Source organism: Hippopotamus amphibius, chromosome 15 (assembly GCF_030028045.1).
Source record: "Hippopotamus amphibius kiboko isolate mHipAmp2 chromosome 15, mHipAmp2.hap2, whole genome shotgun sequence".
In the NCBI taxonomy this organism is placed as follows: Eukaryota; Metazoa; Chordata; class Mammalia; order Artiodactyla; family Hippopotamidae; genus Hippopotamus; species Hippopotamus amphibius.
In genome coordinates, this window is record NC_080200.1 from 18,755,402 (window position 1) to 18,772,032 (window position 16,631).

The 16,631-nt window shown below is 37.2% G+C and overlaps 2 protein-coding genes across 2 annotated transcripts; both read right to left on the reverse strand.

The window, feature by feature from the left end:
• Positions 1 to 241: 241 nt before the first annotated feature.
• LOC130837151 (olfactory receptor 7C1-like) lies at positions 242 to 1,180 on the reverse strand. Its single transcript, XM_057709954.1, has one exon. It carries the CDS (start codon positions 1,178 to 1,180, stop codon positions 242 to 244), a length of 939 nt encoding a protein of 312 aa, XP_057565937.1.
• A 6,748-nt stretch (positions 1,181 to 7,928) lies between these two features.
• LOC130837065 (olfactory receptor 7A17-like) lies at positions 7,929 to 8,961 on the reverse strand. The gene has a single exon (XM_057709840.1). It carries the CDS (start codon positions 8,958 to 8,960, stop codon positions 7,929 to 7,931), a length of 1,032 nt encoding a protein of 343 aa, XP_057565823.1. The 5' UTR covers position 8,961.
• Between the last annotated feature and the right edge of the window lie 7,670 nt (positions 8,962 to 16,631).

Genomic DNA, 16,631 nt, shown 5'->3' on the forward strand with positions numbered 1-16,631 from the left:
GTGGCAGGCACATTCCTTAGTTGTGGCATGCAAACTCTCTGTTGCAGCATGCATGTGGGATCTAGTTCCCTGGCCCCTTGCATTGGGATTGTGGAGTCTTAACCACTGCACCACCAGGGAAGTCTCCTAGAGTCCACACTCTTAAGCATTCTGTTCCATTGCCCTTTATCACACTTGTCCTGGCTCAGGGTCATTGTTGCTGTCACTGAGCACTTGTCCCGGCTCAGGATCATTGTTGCTGTCACTGGGGGGACAACATGCTGCAGAGAAGCTTTCTCAGAGCCCTCTTCATGTCTCTGTTCCTCAGGCTGTAGATGAAGGGATTTATCATAGGGGTGACCACAGAGTACAGGACCGAGGCAAATGCCCTTGTTCTGGAGGCATGTGTCCACATGGAACTGAAGTAGACCCCAAGGCAGGTTCCATAGAACAAGGAGACAACCGAGAGGTGAGAACCACAGGTGGAAAACGCCTTATACTTCCCTCCTGCCGTTGAGATCCTCAGTACAGAAGAAACAATTTGAGAATAAGAGAAAAGGATTCCAGTGAGAGGAAAAAAGCCCACAATACCTGTCATAATATACAATATGACATTATTGATGAAGGTGTCAGAGCAGGCAAACTTGAGGACCTCAGGGAGTTCACAGAAATAGTGTGGGATTTCAGTGACTGCACAGAAAGAAAGCCACAATGTGGCTAAAATCATAGGAAATGGCCCCAGAATGCTGATAAGCCAGGTTAGGAAGAGTAACTGGGCACAGAGCCAGGGGTTCATAATGACTGTGTAGTGCAGAGGGTGACAGATGGCTACATACCGGTCACAGGCCATCACAGTCAGAAGTAAATTGTCTAAAAGTCCGAAAACTGTAAAAAAATACATCTGTGTGATACAGCCTGCATAGGTTATGACTTTGCTCTGTGTCTGGATGTTCAGGAGCATCTTTGGGATGGTGGTGGAGGTTAAACAGATGTCAGAAAAGGACAGGTTGGAGAGGAAGAAGTACATGGGTGTGTGCAGGTGGGAGTCTGAAATGACGGCCAGGATGATGAGAAGGTTCCCAAAGATCGTGACCAGGTACAAAGACAGGAACAGCACAAAGAGAACAGACTGAATCTCTGGCCTCTCAGAAAGTCCCAGGAGGAGAAATGTTGGAAGCCCCGAGTAGTTTCCTGGTTCCATGTAAAGGAGTGTCTGCCAAGAGAGAGGCAGAAATAAGATTAAATCAGTGATCAACAGGCCTCTCAGAAATGTGGTCACTTTCAGCTTGAACCCACTCTACTGATGAGACAATACATTTGCTTAATTGTCTCTTCTCTCTTGTCTATCAGTTTGGGGTTTCCAAATGTTACCCGCTTCTACTGTGTTGCCACCACTAGGTAGAAAACCTACACATGAAAACTAATTTTGCACCCAAAACAGAGCTGATTTGTTTAACTACCTTGACAACAGGTCACCCAGCCTTAGTTTTCTCAGATGTCTTTGAATTAATTTGTACTTTATTTTTAGATGCTTTTATAATAAAATAGTAACAATAATTTAAATTATTGCTTTAAAATACTAATTAAAAAGGCCTGGGCTTGTATATAATTTCCATAAGCTATGATGATGTCTTGGAATTTCCTACTCATTTGTCTAAAATATGTAATGGACAATCATGAAATAAGAAATTGAGTCATCAACCAACTTTATCTCCCAGAAAAGACACGGTGCCCAATTACTAATTTTGAAATCTCACACAACCTATTTGAGATACATAAAAATTATTTGGAGGGTCTTCTCTGGCAGTTCGGTGGTTAAGACTTTCTGCTTCTAATGTAGGGGGCACGGGTTTGATCCCTGGTTGGGGAACTAAGATCCCACAGGCTGCATGCACAGTGTGGCCCAGAAAATAAAATACAATAAAAAAATAAGAAAAGAACCACTCTAAGAATTATTTGGAGGCACATGAAAATAAAAGTTCCGATAAGTTTTCTAAAGCCAACAGCCTTCTACAACAGCACTGGTTTAAGAAAAACCACAGATTAATCTTTTAAATTAGCATACTAGGAAAAAGCTCAAAGAGAATAGCAATAAAATATATTCAGCAATTTATCAAGCAAACCACATACTATGACCAGGTAACACATAATGCTAGGAAACCACCAGCATTTCATATTGGTAATTTATTTATTATTGTAGAGCAAGTGAGTAGAAAAAATCATCCATATATAATACAATCATCTTATTAAATGCAAACAATAATGCATGAAAAGAGGTCTGAGGAAACTGTAAACAGGACATGCATTTCTACCATAAAATAGTTTCCTTGACCATTAGCGTATATCAACCCTGATGTGAAAATATTTGGGGACAGAAACTGGCACAACAGGGTAAAGCAATTATATTCCAATAAAGAGCTTAAAAAAAAAGAAAACATTTGAGGAAATCTCCATGAAGATCATACAGAAGAGAAATATGCCTTTCACTGCCACTACCCAACACTGTTCTGAAATTTCAAACCAATATGACCCAAAGAATAAAAAGTAGTCATAGGTTCAAGTCTTGGGTAAAAGTAAATTGATCATAAATTGGTTACCTAAAATCAATTGGAAAGCTGTTACAGCTAAGAAGTCATTTTGGTGAAACTAGATTGAAAAACAAACATGTATGAGTTTCTCCCCTATTTCCAGCAGCAAACAGACACATAAGAGGAAAAATATCCTATTCAAAATTGTACTAAAATGTAACATACACAGACCAGGGTCTGGCTCATTTAAGGTGCTAGGGGAAATGATATAAATAATAACTAATATTTGTTAACACTTACCAGGTGCAGGAACTGTGCTGATCTCTTTTCCTGAGATCTTTTCATCTCCCTGGAAACGATGAGATAAGAGTGCTGTCATTCATACAGATCACAGAGACAACTGAAGGTGGCTGTGAATGCTTGCTGAATATGAGTTGATCAGGAATGTGGTCCCTCTGAAGTGCGAATGTCAATAAGGTGAGCAGGAGGAGACTGGGCACTGGGTAAGATGTTAGGGGAAGACTAATGTGGCCCAAGAGAGAATAAGGAGACACATGGTTCCTGATGAGGTAGGAGAGGGCTGTGGAAATGATGTTGGAATGAGCAGAAGGCAAGGGAGATACTGAGAGGAGAGGCTGCAGTTAAACTTGAGGCTTCCTTCTTGGTTATGAACTTCAATTTTATTTAATGATTTTTCACCTACACTTTCCCAATGTCCTTACCCCTGGCAATGCTCCCAGGGAAGCTTCTCCATCCTTGTATTCCACTTCCCAAGGATGCACAGTGTTGTTATTCCCATTCAGGTGGGGTCATCCCAGGAAGGTGAATGGTGTAGGCAGCACCTGTGGCTCTAACATCAGGGAGATGGCATCAGGCATGAAAGATCTCTGCGCCAGGGTGATGTTTCTAGGAGGCATGAAAGAGTGTCCTTCTTTCATCAGATTTGTGAACTGAAGGTGAGGGGCCAAGTTTATTGAGCTCCAGAAGCTGAATTCTCGTAGCTTCTCATTAAATAAAATTTTCTATTTTTGTAATCTTGGGGCAATATAACTGCTAGGAATCTGGGGACTGTAGTCAAAATGGAAAAAATTCAGTCAATTGTGTCCCTTTGGGGGTATTTTATGACGTCAGAAGAATGTGTCTCCTCCCACTGGGACCATTAAAAGCATTTTTATTATACACCCAAACATATACAGAAGTAGAGAAAAGAGTGTAATGAACTCCCATCAAAAGGCTTCAACAATTACTGGCCTGTAGCCTGTCTTGTTTCATCAGTAACCTGGCCACACTACAGCTATTCACACAGGATGATTATTTTTAAGCAATTCTCATATATAGTATAATTTTGCCTATAAATATTTAAGCAATGTCAGCATGTATCTCTAAAATAAAAGGATAATTAAAAAACAAAATAACACCTCACTATCCAACTCAAATTGCTTCTAGAGTTTTGAACAGCAAGAAGAATTTGATTTCAGTTAGCATGGTATATGTATAATTATTTTGATTATTATTCTTATAATCAGTCTTATTTGTAATTCAATGTGTGGAGACTAAAATAGAATAGAAAAATGGTCACATTTAAGAATATTTTCAAAGTCTCAGGTTTCTAATTTTATTTGTAAAATTAGAGATACATATACAGGTTATCTGGGGATATAGTTTTTTTTAACCCACTCTAGATTTCTGCATTGAAATAACCAAAATTCTTTGTATATTCTTTAATATTTATATAGATAGAGGCCCCTGTGTTTGACCTATTCCTCTTCTTTTTAAAACAGTATTTTTAACTTTCATAAATACACATAACATAAAATCTACCATCTTAACATTTTTTAAGTGGACATTTCTTTGGTAGCAAGAACATTCATATTGTTCATGTTGGGGGATATAGATTTTAACCACCCTCTATCTTTAATCTCTTCAGCTGCTAATTAAATCTTTGTTTTTAAAATCTCTTTCATGGAATATAACTACTTTACACCAACAAAGTGAATCAGCTGTATTTACACATATATCTCCGTATCCCCTCCCTGCCGTGACTTCCTCCCACCCTCCCTGTCCCAGCTCTCTAAAAGTCATCACCCATCATTAAGTTGATCTCCCTGTGCTATGCAGCAGCTTCCCACTAGCTATCTATTTTACATTTGGTAGTGTATATATGTCAGTGCTACTCTCTCACTTTGTCCCAGCTTCTCCTTTATCCCCCCTGCCCCAGCCCCGCACCTGCCGGGTCCTCAAGTCTGTTCTCTACAGCGGCACCTTTATTCTTGCCCTGTCACTGGGTTCATCAGTACCATTTTTTTAGATTCTATATATATAATATGAGTCAGCATACAGTATTTGTTTTTCTCTTTCTGGCTTACTTCACTTTCTATGACAGACTCTAGGTCCATCCACCTCACTACAAATAACTCAATTTCATTCCTTTTTATGGCTGAGTAATATTTCATTGTATATACGTGCCACATCTTCTTTATCTCCATCGGTTCATGGGCATTTGGGTTGCTTCCATGTCCTGGCTATTGTAAATAGTGCTGCAATGAATACTGTGGTACAATTTATTTTGGGATTATGGTTTTCTCAGGGTATGTGCCCAGTAGTGGGATTGCTGGGTCATATGGTAGTTCTATTTTTAGTTTTTTTTTTAGCTCTTTATTGGAATATAATTGCTTTATACCCTTGTACTAGCTTTTGAGGTACACCAAAGTGAGTGAGCTGTATTTATACATATATCCCCATGTAACCTCCCTCCCATGACTCCCTTCTGCTCTCCTGGTCCTGGCCCTCTAAGGCATCACCCATCATCGAGTTGATCTCCCTTTGTTATACAGAAACCTCACCCTAGCTATCTATTTTACAGTTGGTAGTATATATATGTCTATGCTACTCTCTCACTTCGTCCCAGCTTCCCCTTTGCCCCCACCCCCCCAACCTCATGTCCTCCAGTCCATTCTCTGCATCTGCATCCTTATTCTTGTCTTGTCACTGGGTTCATCAGTAACATTTTTTTTTTTTTTAGATTCTGTATATATGAGTTAGCATACAATATTTGCTTTTCTCTTTCTGGCTTACTTCACTCTGTATGACAGTCTCTAGGTCCATCCACCTCATTACAAATAATTCAATTTCATTCCTTCTTATGGCTGAGTAATATTCCATTGTATACATGTGCCACATCTTCTTTATCCATTCATCTGTTGATGGGCATTTAGGTTGCTTCCATGTCCTGACTATTGTAAATAGTGCTGCAATGAACATTGTGGTACATGTTTCTTTTGGGATTATGGCTTTCTCTGGGTATATGCCCAGTAGTGGGATTACTGGGTCATATGGTAGTTCTATTTGTAGTTTTTGAAGGAACCTCCAAACTGTTTTCCATAGTGGCTGTACCAACTTACATTCCCACCAACAGTGCAGGAGAGTTCCCTTTTCTCCACATCCTCTCCAACATTTGTTGTTTCTAGATTTCTTGATGATGGCCATTCTGACCGGTGTGAGGTGGTACCTCATTGAGGCTTTGATTTGCAATTCTCTAATAATCGGTGATGTTGAGCATCTTTTCATGTGTTTGTTGGCCATCTGTATGTCTTCTTTGGAGAAATGTCTGTTTAGGTCTTCTGCCCATTTGTGGATTGGGTTATTTGCTATTTTGATATTAAGCTTCACGAGCTGCTTGTATATTTTGGAGATTAATCCTTTGTCTGTTGCTTCGTTGGCAAATATTTTATCCCTTTCTGAAGATTGTCTTCTGCCTTGTTTATGGTTTCTTTCGATGTGCAAAAACTTTTAAGTTTCATTAGATCCCATTTGTTTATTCTTGATTTTATTTCCATGATTCTAGGAGGTGGTTCAAAAAGGATCTTGCTTTGATGGATGTCATAGAGTGTTCTGCTTATGTTTTCCTCTAGGCGTTTTATAGTGTCTGGACTTACATTTAGGTCTTTAATCCACTTTGAGTTTATTTTTGTGTATGATGTTGGGGAGTGTTCTAATTTCATTCTTTTACATGTAGCTGTCCAGTTTTCCCAGAACCACTTATTGAAGAGGCTGCCTTTTCTCCATTGTATATCCTTTCCTCCTTTGTCATAGATTAGTTGACCATAGTTTATCTCTGGGCTTTCTAAGCAATAGCTAATTGATGCAATAATCAAATAAATCAGAACTGAGGAAAATGATAATATCTGCTTTTTTTGGGGGGAGGGGAATTTAACTTGATATATAGAGACAGCATTAATGACCTTTCTTAATTATTAAATTTATTTCAGATAATTGTTTAACAAATGGCTACACTGAGGTTTCTTGCCAGGTGACTGGGAGAGTTTGGAAAAGCATGCGTGTTTGTACAGGAAATCGGGTCACACTGAATCACACAAATGGTCAGGAATTCAAACTCTCTTTGAGTCACCCTGATAAGTCTTAAGAGATTCCTGAGTATGAAGGAAATATACAAGGTATAATATTTATAATGTTCATTCACACACAGGTAGTTACCATGACAAGAATTAGAAAAGGGGAAGAAAATTCATTTAGAGCAAAGATTCATATGTGTAAGCAACACTGAGATGTTTAAAGCAAAAACAGGAAGATAATCCAATAAAAACACATAAAACATGCCATCGACTACTTCACCCCAACAAATGAACCCCTCACATACGACCACTGGTCTATACTTTAGTGAGTATAAGTGCAGCACAAAAAGAAATATTTTGCATAGTAATAAAAAGTAAAATTTGAAATTTTGCTTCATCACATTTAAGGACATCTATGACTCTAAGGCCATATTAAGTCAATCTATTCAAATTTGTGTTTCCTTGTAGATTCCACTGGGAGACATGTATTTGATACCCTATTTTTTCCAGTGACTACGGTAAGTATTTTGGGTGTGGAGCTGAATAAGAGAACAGAATCCTAATGAGAAGGATAAAACCCAAATGACACATTATAAAACATAGTAAATATTAATGTCCAAATTATTAGGAAGAACAGTTAAGGTAGTGATATATAAAAGAATGATGTACACAAAAGTGAAATACTGTGGGCCAAGATTTTTCTCATTATGAACGTATAAATAGCCATGGATGCCTAGAACACTTTTTCTATAGGAGCAATGCAACTCATGACTATTCTTTTAGTTAAAGAAAAAATTAATGAGTACCTTATATTTTAAGAAACGTGTTCTTATGAAATTCATATCATCACACAAATGAGAGTTCCCAAATTTTCCAGATCCAAGGTTGAAAATAACTTGGAAGAGAATGATACAGAGGAAAAAAAAAAAAACTGTTGGATATTAGAAAGATCACAAAGTTTAATGAACTGATTTACATAAATTATAAAGAGAATATCAAATGAATGTAAATTCCAGGAAATAAAGGAGTGTGAGTTCAATTTTCATAATCTGATATAAGAATCCTGCAGTCACGGGTCCTTCTTGAACCCCAGAACAATTGGTCCTTTTATAACTGTCATTCTAAAAAAAGTTTTCAGAGCCCTCTTTATGTCTTTATTTCTCAGACTGTAGATGAAAGGGTTCAGCATGGGTGTGACCACTGTGTACATCACTGAAGCTGTTGTACTTGAGTGTGAGCCGTGGGCAGCAGCAAAGCTAAGGTACACTCCCATGCTTGTACAATAAAATAAGGAGACAACTGAGAGGTGAGATGCACATGTGGAAAGTGCTTTATACTTCCCCTGAGCTGATGAGATTCCACGCACGGAGGAAACTATCTTAGAGTAAGAGTATAGAATACCAGCGAGGGCACCACCACCCAGAAGTCCAGCTGAAAAATACATACCCAACTCATTAAGAAAAGCATCAGAACAGGCAAGTTGGACCAGCTGCTTGAGTTCGCAGAAATAGTGAGGGATTTCCAAGTCTCTACAGAAGGACAGCTGCAATGCCAGTAAGCTTTGTGTTAAGGAATGCAGGATGCTGGTGATCCAGCATACCAGAACCACAATTCCACAAAACTGGGGGTTCATAATGACCATGTAGTGCAGGGGGTGGCAGATGGCCACATAACGATCATAGGCCATCACAGCCAAGAGAAAGTCATCCAATCCTGCAAAGAGCAAGAAAAAATACATCTGGATGATGCAGCCTTCATAGGTGATAACTTTGCTCTGGGTCTGGATGTTCTGCAGCATCTTTGGGATGGTGGTGGTGGTGAAACAGATGTCTACTAAGGACAGGTTGCAGAGGAAGAAGTACATGGGTATGTGGAGGTGTGAGTTAGAACTGATGGCCAGAATGATGATCAGGTTTCCAAACACAGTGATCAGGTACATGGAAAGGAAAACCCCAAATATGAGGGGCTGCAATTCTTGCTCTTCTGAAAATCCCAGAAGAAGAAATTCTGAAACCTCTGTAAAGTTCCTTGGTACCATGTAGTGGAGATGACTATCAGAAAAGAATAAAATAACATAATTATTTTTTACACACATGGGCATTATTCACACAGTGGAAATACTGTAATTTATATTTTTCAGTCAAGAAATTAACTTCATGAATAAAATAGAGACCAGCGAAAAATAGAAAAGATCAACAAAACTAAGAGTAGGCTTTTCAGAAAGATAAACAAAATGACAATCCTTTAGCTAGAACAATGGAAAAAAAAAACATGGAGAAGACTCAGATAAATAAAATTAGTATGAAAGAGGAGACAATACAACCAATATCACAGAAATACATAGGATATAAGAAACTACTATGAACAATTAAATGTCAGCAAATTAGATAACCTAGAATAAATGGATACATTCCTAGAAACACACAACCTTCCAAGACTGACAGGAAGAAATAGAAATCTGAATAGTCCAATAATGAGTAAAGAGATTGAATCATAAATAAAAAAATACCCAATACAAAAAATGACAAGATCATAGAAATTCTACCAAATATTTAAGAAGAATTAATGAATGGAATACTACTCAAAATATTTTAAAAAAATTAAAGAGGACTCTCTCCCTATTTTTGCTTTTAAAAAAGTTTCACTACTGATGTACCTCTCCTCCTTCAGTTTGGAACTCACAATGCAGCTGAGAACTGGAGCCAGAACCCAATTCTCCTGGAGCTCTGAAAGCCAAAATGTACTGTTGCCTAAATGGGCATTTCCAAAACGTTCAGATTTCTATCTCACAAGGAGATATCCCCTCATACCTGTTGAAATGGCTACCATAAGAAGACAAGAGCTAACAACTGTTGGCAAAAATATGAAGAAAAGGGAGCACTTGGTTAAGTGTAAATTGGCTTAGCCACTATGGAAAACAATATGGAGGTTCTTCAGAAAATTAAAAATAGAACTACCATATGATTCAGCAATTCCATTTCTGGGTATATACCCAAAGGAAATTAAATCAGGATATAGAAGAGATATATGTACCCTCACATTTATTGCAGCCTTATTTACAACAGTCAAGATATGGAAATACCTAAGTATTCATCAACAGATGACTGGCTAAAGAGATTTAGGTACATACACACACCCCCCCCCCCCACATGAATATATTCAGCGGTGAGAAAGAGGAAAATTCTGCCATTTGCAACAACATGGATCGACCTTGAGGACATTATGCTGAGTAAACTAAGTCAGACTTAGAAAGAAAAATACTGTGTGATATCACCTATCCGTGGAATCTTGAAAAACTAAACTTATCAAAATAGAGAGCAAATAATGGTTTCCAGGGGTTAGGGGATAGGGCAATAGGAGACATGCTGTTTAAAGGTACAAACTTGCAACTACTAGGGAAATAAGTCCTGTAGATATAATGCACAGTAGAATGAATGTGGACAATATTGTTTTATAATCATTAAACTTGCTATGAGATTTGATCTTGTTTGTTTCCACCACACACACCCCCTCCCCACACACAAATAGCAATTATGTGATGTGATAAAGGTGCTAACTGTGCCTACAATGGCAATCATATTACAATGTATAAATGTATCAAATCGACATGTTGTATATTGTAAATTTGTTATATGTCAAATATATTTTATTAAAGAAAATTCAACATTTTGTGTATGAATATCTAGTCCCCTTTAGAGAATTCCCCATACCATCTCTAATTATGAAATTTGTGCCAGTCTCAACTTCCCCCCACCCCTTGATGTCATGCATTTGACTTTTAATGAGAAATTCTTTCGTTCAAGGACTATGTATTGCATGCCGCTAATGTTCCAAGTATAATCTAGGCAATGAGTTTAGGAGGCTGAAAAACAAAAGTTCCTCACATCCAGTCATGAGAATGAATATGAGCACCCATCTTCCCCAGTGTGACAGCCAAAAAAAATTTCTGAACATTGCTTAATTTACCCTGAGGGACAAAATCACCCCTGGTTCAACCATTTGAATTTCACAATCTCAACATATTTTTCTAGCATTGCTATAATAGCAATTTAATGATAAAGAAAAGGAAAGACCATCGAAAGTGTGAAAAGCACACTATGAAATATTGATTGGAGGCAAGCCCATGAGGTATTAATGAGTAAGAAGGGAAAGGAGACACAAGGTAGGAAAAAAGCCTGCATTAAAACAAAATAATATTTACAATGTGCACAGGATTCATCTATCCATGCATTTATACAAATGAAAGTGTATGAATATATGTATGCATAATATAGAAATAGAATTTTAAAAATAAATTTAAAACTTATGGGAAAAGGTATCAGTGAAAATGAAACTAGGTTAAATACTGTTGTTTAGAAACAACAGTATGTAATAAAATTGAATGAAAATCTATAGCTAACTTACATAAAGACATGAAATAGTAATAATTGAATGACATCAACATGGGTCACTAATATAAAATTAGATTGCCAAAGACTTGGAATAAAATAACAGAAAAGCTTTTATTTTTATTTCCTAATTAAAAAAATTTATACACTTTTTAAAGATTACTTTCCATTTACAATTATTACAAGATATTGGCTATGTTACCTAAGCTGTACAGGACATCCTGAGCCTGTCTTACACCCAATATTCTGTGACTCCCACCCCCTTATATTGTCTCTCCCCTCCTCCCCGCTGGTAACCATTAGTTTGTCTCTAGATCTGTGAGTTTGTTTCTGTTTTTTTATATTCATTAGTTTGCTATATTTTTTAGATTCCACATATAACTGATTCATACAGTATTTGTCCTTGTTTGACTTATTAGAGGTCTTTTAAAATGTGGGGAGAAAAGAATATTTAAGTTATAATTTCATCTTTGATAAAGATAGGTGGATTCCTTATAGGCTTAAGGAAGAGACAGTGGTTTTTAGCTAAATCGTAAGGAAGAGTGCCTTCCAAATGATGACTATAGGGATGCAACTTTTAGAAATAGATCTAATCATAAAAGGGGAAAGGAATAATAAGAAATAACATAAATGTTAAAACTGGTTGGAAAAAGTATAAAGGGCAACATATTAGCTTTAAGGATGCAGAACTTTGCTGTTTTTTGTTTAGAACAATTATTTGCAAGTGAAGAAGATGAAAATGACAGCTCAATTCTTTCAGAAAAAAATAAAAAAAACAATGTAGGGAACACAATATGACTGGTTGATAGATTTGATGACACAATATTTATATTCCCTTTAAATACATCTATACATACATAAAAGAACTAACTAACAAACAGCTAGTTGGTGGGGAAAAATCTCCACTAATTCTTTGTTGAAAGAATGCAATCAAAAAAACAGGAATAAAAGTTCTCTGATCCCACCATACAAAAGCAAAGAACTCACACATATGTTTTGATAGAGAAAGTAAAAGTAAGTCCACATACACATGCGGCCTCACAAGTAATGAAATAATTGCAAACTAAAAATGGTTAGCATATTCCTTTCACATATTGAATATTATGTTTTTCTGGTGTGAATACTCAGTGAGAGACGATACTGTGAAATGTACGTCTCACGTACTATTGCTGCAAAGATGTATTTGCAAGCATTACTTGGTCTGGATCTTTATTATCAATATGAAAACATAGTCAAATATTCCTCCCTTAAAAATTCAAAAGAAATGACCTCATTTCACTACATGTCCCTCCACATCGAATACCCTCTTTGCTAGCTTCAGTTAATTAACAAGATCCTTGGACTTGTGTTCTACTTTTACTGGAAGCGCTTTTTGCCTCCAATTCACTCATCTAAATGGGCTTCCTCATTATCATATAATTGGCATCATTGAACCTTATGTTACTGGATTCAATATTCAGTTTAGTTTTAGCATCATAAAAATACATCGGTATATTAATCAAGCCAGCAAACAACCACAGCGGTCTTTGGGCTAGGCTATATTGGCTCTCAGGTGACCTCAGATAAAATTTCTTGGCCTCTAGTCTTTCTTATCCTGCCCTGCAGTGCCTACTGGGCTCTCAGACTCACCTGGATGGGAACTCTGAGCGGAAAGTCTCTGTGTGGAAGTCCAAATTTCTTCCTGGATGGTTGATGATGGAGACTGAAGCTCTATCCCCAGACAAAAGAGCAGGAAGAGGTCAAGCATCAGTCCCCATACCAGACTTAGGTCTCCAAAAGCAACAACCAAATCCCATCCAGCCCAAACTGCACAAGCTGAGGGGTTGCAGTATAGGAGATATTTATAGATCTCTGTGTCTGCTCATTATGTACATTTCCCTCTTATTACTACTATCTCTAAGCATATGATTTCCCCGTGGGACACTGGTCTGGACAGAAAGGAAATTTTTCCTGCCAATTTTCTGTTCCCAGGAGACCAGGTTATAATACAGGTAAATTCAGTTTTTACTATTCCTCTCCATGAACTCTTTTGCCTTCCAGCGGTAAATTCTCGGCAGCTTATTCCAACTGTGAATTAAAGTGTGAGGCTGAGGGTTTTAATGAGGGCCCTTAGATTGTCAAAGCATTGACTTGTGGTGGAAACACAGTCTATGATCTCCTTAGAAAATGATTATTCCTCTCATTATGAGGGAGAATTTTCTTCCTTTAATACAAAACGTTGGACACTAAACTCCTTGGCTTCCTGACAGTATTGAAAACAATTAGGGATTTCACACTTATACTACAAGTTAAGAGCTGTCATTTAGTCCCTCATTATAAAATGTTTTTAATTTAAAAGATATATTTAGACCTTTTAATGCATCTAACCTAGCTTAGAACATTATAAGGATTGTCTGATAGAAATTTTAGAAAAGTTTGTTCTATGAAGTAGTACTATTAGGTACTCCACTCTCCATTTCAGGAATGGGGTTCAGGGTTATTTAATGTTCTCTGTTATAAACTGAGCATGGGATGGATCCTTGTTGGACTTTGGTTAGGGTGCTTCCAGTTCATAAACTCTGAAAAGGATATGATATTGCTCATGGTGATATTTGGCAATTACCGAAAGGTACCTGCCAAACACCTACAATGCAGAGGATAGAAAAAAAATACTTATCCAGACCTGAATGTCCATGGTGGGGAGGTGAGAAAACTTTTTCTGCACCAGCACTTCTCTAATTTCATTGGACGTACAGATCACCAGGGATTTAGATTAAATGCAAATTCTGATTCAGCAGGTGGGCCCAAGGACTCTGCATTGGTAACAAGTATAGAGGGGCTGTCCATAGTGTAAGTCCTGGTCTGTGGTTCACACACTGAGTAGCAAGATGTGGTTTTGTGTTAGAATCAGGTGTGGGCTACCAACTGTAAAATAGATAGCTAGTGGGAAGTTGCTGTATAACAAAGGGGGATCAACTTGATGATGGGTGATGCCTTAGAGGGCCAGGATAGGGAGGGTGGGAGGGAGTCGCGAGAAGGAGGGGATATGGGGATATATGTATAAATACAGCTGATTCACTTTGGTGTACCTCAAAAACTGGTACAAGAGTGTAAAGCAATTATATTCCCATAAAGAGCTTAAAATTAAAAAATAAATAAATAAATGAACTGTGGAAAAAAAATAGAATCAGGCGTGGGTACTTTTAGGTCTTCTATACCAAAGATCGTCTTTGTATGTAATTTTGAAAGAAAAGTGTTTCACTCATTATAGAAGCTGTGATACATTCTGTATTTGATTCTTTTATATGAGGGCTCTTGAGTGTCAGCAAATAATATACACCTGAAAAAGACTTTGTAGTAGCCAAAATAAGGGGCTTCAAAATATGCTTACATCCTAACCCAAGAAGCTTTGAATATGTTAATATACAGAGCAAAGGGGAATAAAGCTACAGATGGAATAAAGTTGCTAATTATTGGTCTTAAGGTAAGAAGCTTAACTTGGATTATACAGACTGGTCAAATGTAATCACAAGGTCCTCTAAATGTGGAAAGAAAGTAAGAAAATTAGCGTCAAAGAACATTTAAAGATGCTATGCTGCTGGTTTAGAAGACGGAGGAAGGACCATGAACCAAGGAATGCAGGTGGCTACTAGAAAGTCATTTAAGAGGGAAATGCTTTCTTTTCTGGAGCATCCAGATGGATCCCAGCCCTGCAAACATCTGGGTTTTAACACACTGAGACCCATTCCAGTTTTTGACCTCTGGAACTCCAAGACATATATATAATCGTCTTTGTATGTAATTATATATATATATGAATAAAATGCAGCAATAGAATCTAATTCAGATATTTTTATTCCATAACATTTTGTTTAAAAAACTGAAACTTCAAAGCTTCTGCACAACAAAGGAAACTATAAGCAGGACAAAAAGACAACCTTCAGAATGGGAGAAAATATTTGCAAATGAATCAACAGACAAAGGATTAATTTCCAAAATGTATAAACAGTTCATGCACCTCAATATCAAAAAAACAAACAACCCAATCAAAAAATGGGCAGAAGACCTAAATAGGCATTTCTCCAAAGAAGACATATGGATGGCCAAGAGGCACATGAAAAGCTGCTCAACATCACTAATTGTTAGAGACATGCAAATCAAAACTACAATGAGGTATCACCTCACACCGGTTAGAATGGGCATCATCAGAAAATCTACAAACAGTAAATGCTGGAGAGGGTACGGAGAAAAGGGAACTCTCTTGCACTGTTGGTGGGAATGTAAATTGATACAGCCACTATGGAGAACAGTATGGAGGTTCCTTGCAAAACTAAAAATAGAGTTACCATATGACCCAGCAATCCCACTGCTGGGCATATACCCAGAGAGCACCATAATTCAAAAAGACACATGCACTCCAATGTTCATTGCAACACTATTTACAATAGCCAGGACATGCAAGCAACCTAAATGTCCATCAACAGATGAATGGATAAAAAAGATGTGGTACATATATACAATAGAATATTACTCAGCTGTAAAAAGCAATGAAACTGGGACATTTGTAGAGACATGGATGGACCTAGAGACAGTCATAGAGAGTGAAGTAAGTCAGAAAGAGAAAAACAAATATCGTATATTAACACATATATGTGGAATATAGAAAAATGGTACAAATTAACCCATTTGCAAGGCAGAAATAGAGACACAGATGTAGAGAACAAACATATGGACACCAAGTGGGGAAAGCGGGGAGGGTTGAGGGGGAATGAATGGAGGGATTGGGATACCAAATAGTACACTCTAAATATATACAGTTTATTGTCTGTTAACTGTATCTCAATAAAATCTCTTAAAAAAAAAGATTTAAATAAATAGCCTCAAGGCTTCTTAGACCCCCCCCCCAAAAAAACCCCAAACAAACAAACAAGCAAACAAACAAAAACCAAAAAAAACCCTGACGTTAAGCCTCGCAATTTATTTATTTGGATTCCCTTGGGTAGTATTTTGTATTGAAATCCCACCTTAATAGAAGAAGAAAATGAGAGTCAACGTAGACATAGTTGGCTCCGTTAGCTGATACAGTGAGTCCTCCATTGCATGAGTGTAAATGTGGTTTTGACTTTGAGACCTTTGAGGCATTAAGATAGAAAAAGTAACTCATGATTAAAATTAAGCTCACCCATTCTACTTTAAATCTTTGTGTGTACATTTCCACTTTCCTTGAACTTCAGGTGAATTATTCAAATGTTCGTTTTTTTCATTCCTTTACCCTCCAACCTTCTCTTAAGGTTTCTTTCAACAGAATAAATCAGTTTATAAATGATTCTGTGTGCATGGACATATATGTGTGTGAACATGTTATTTGAAAAAGAAATGTATACAAATATGCACACATACACATA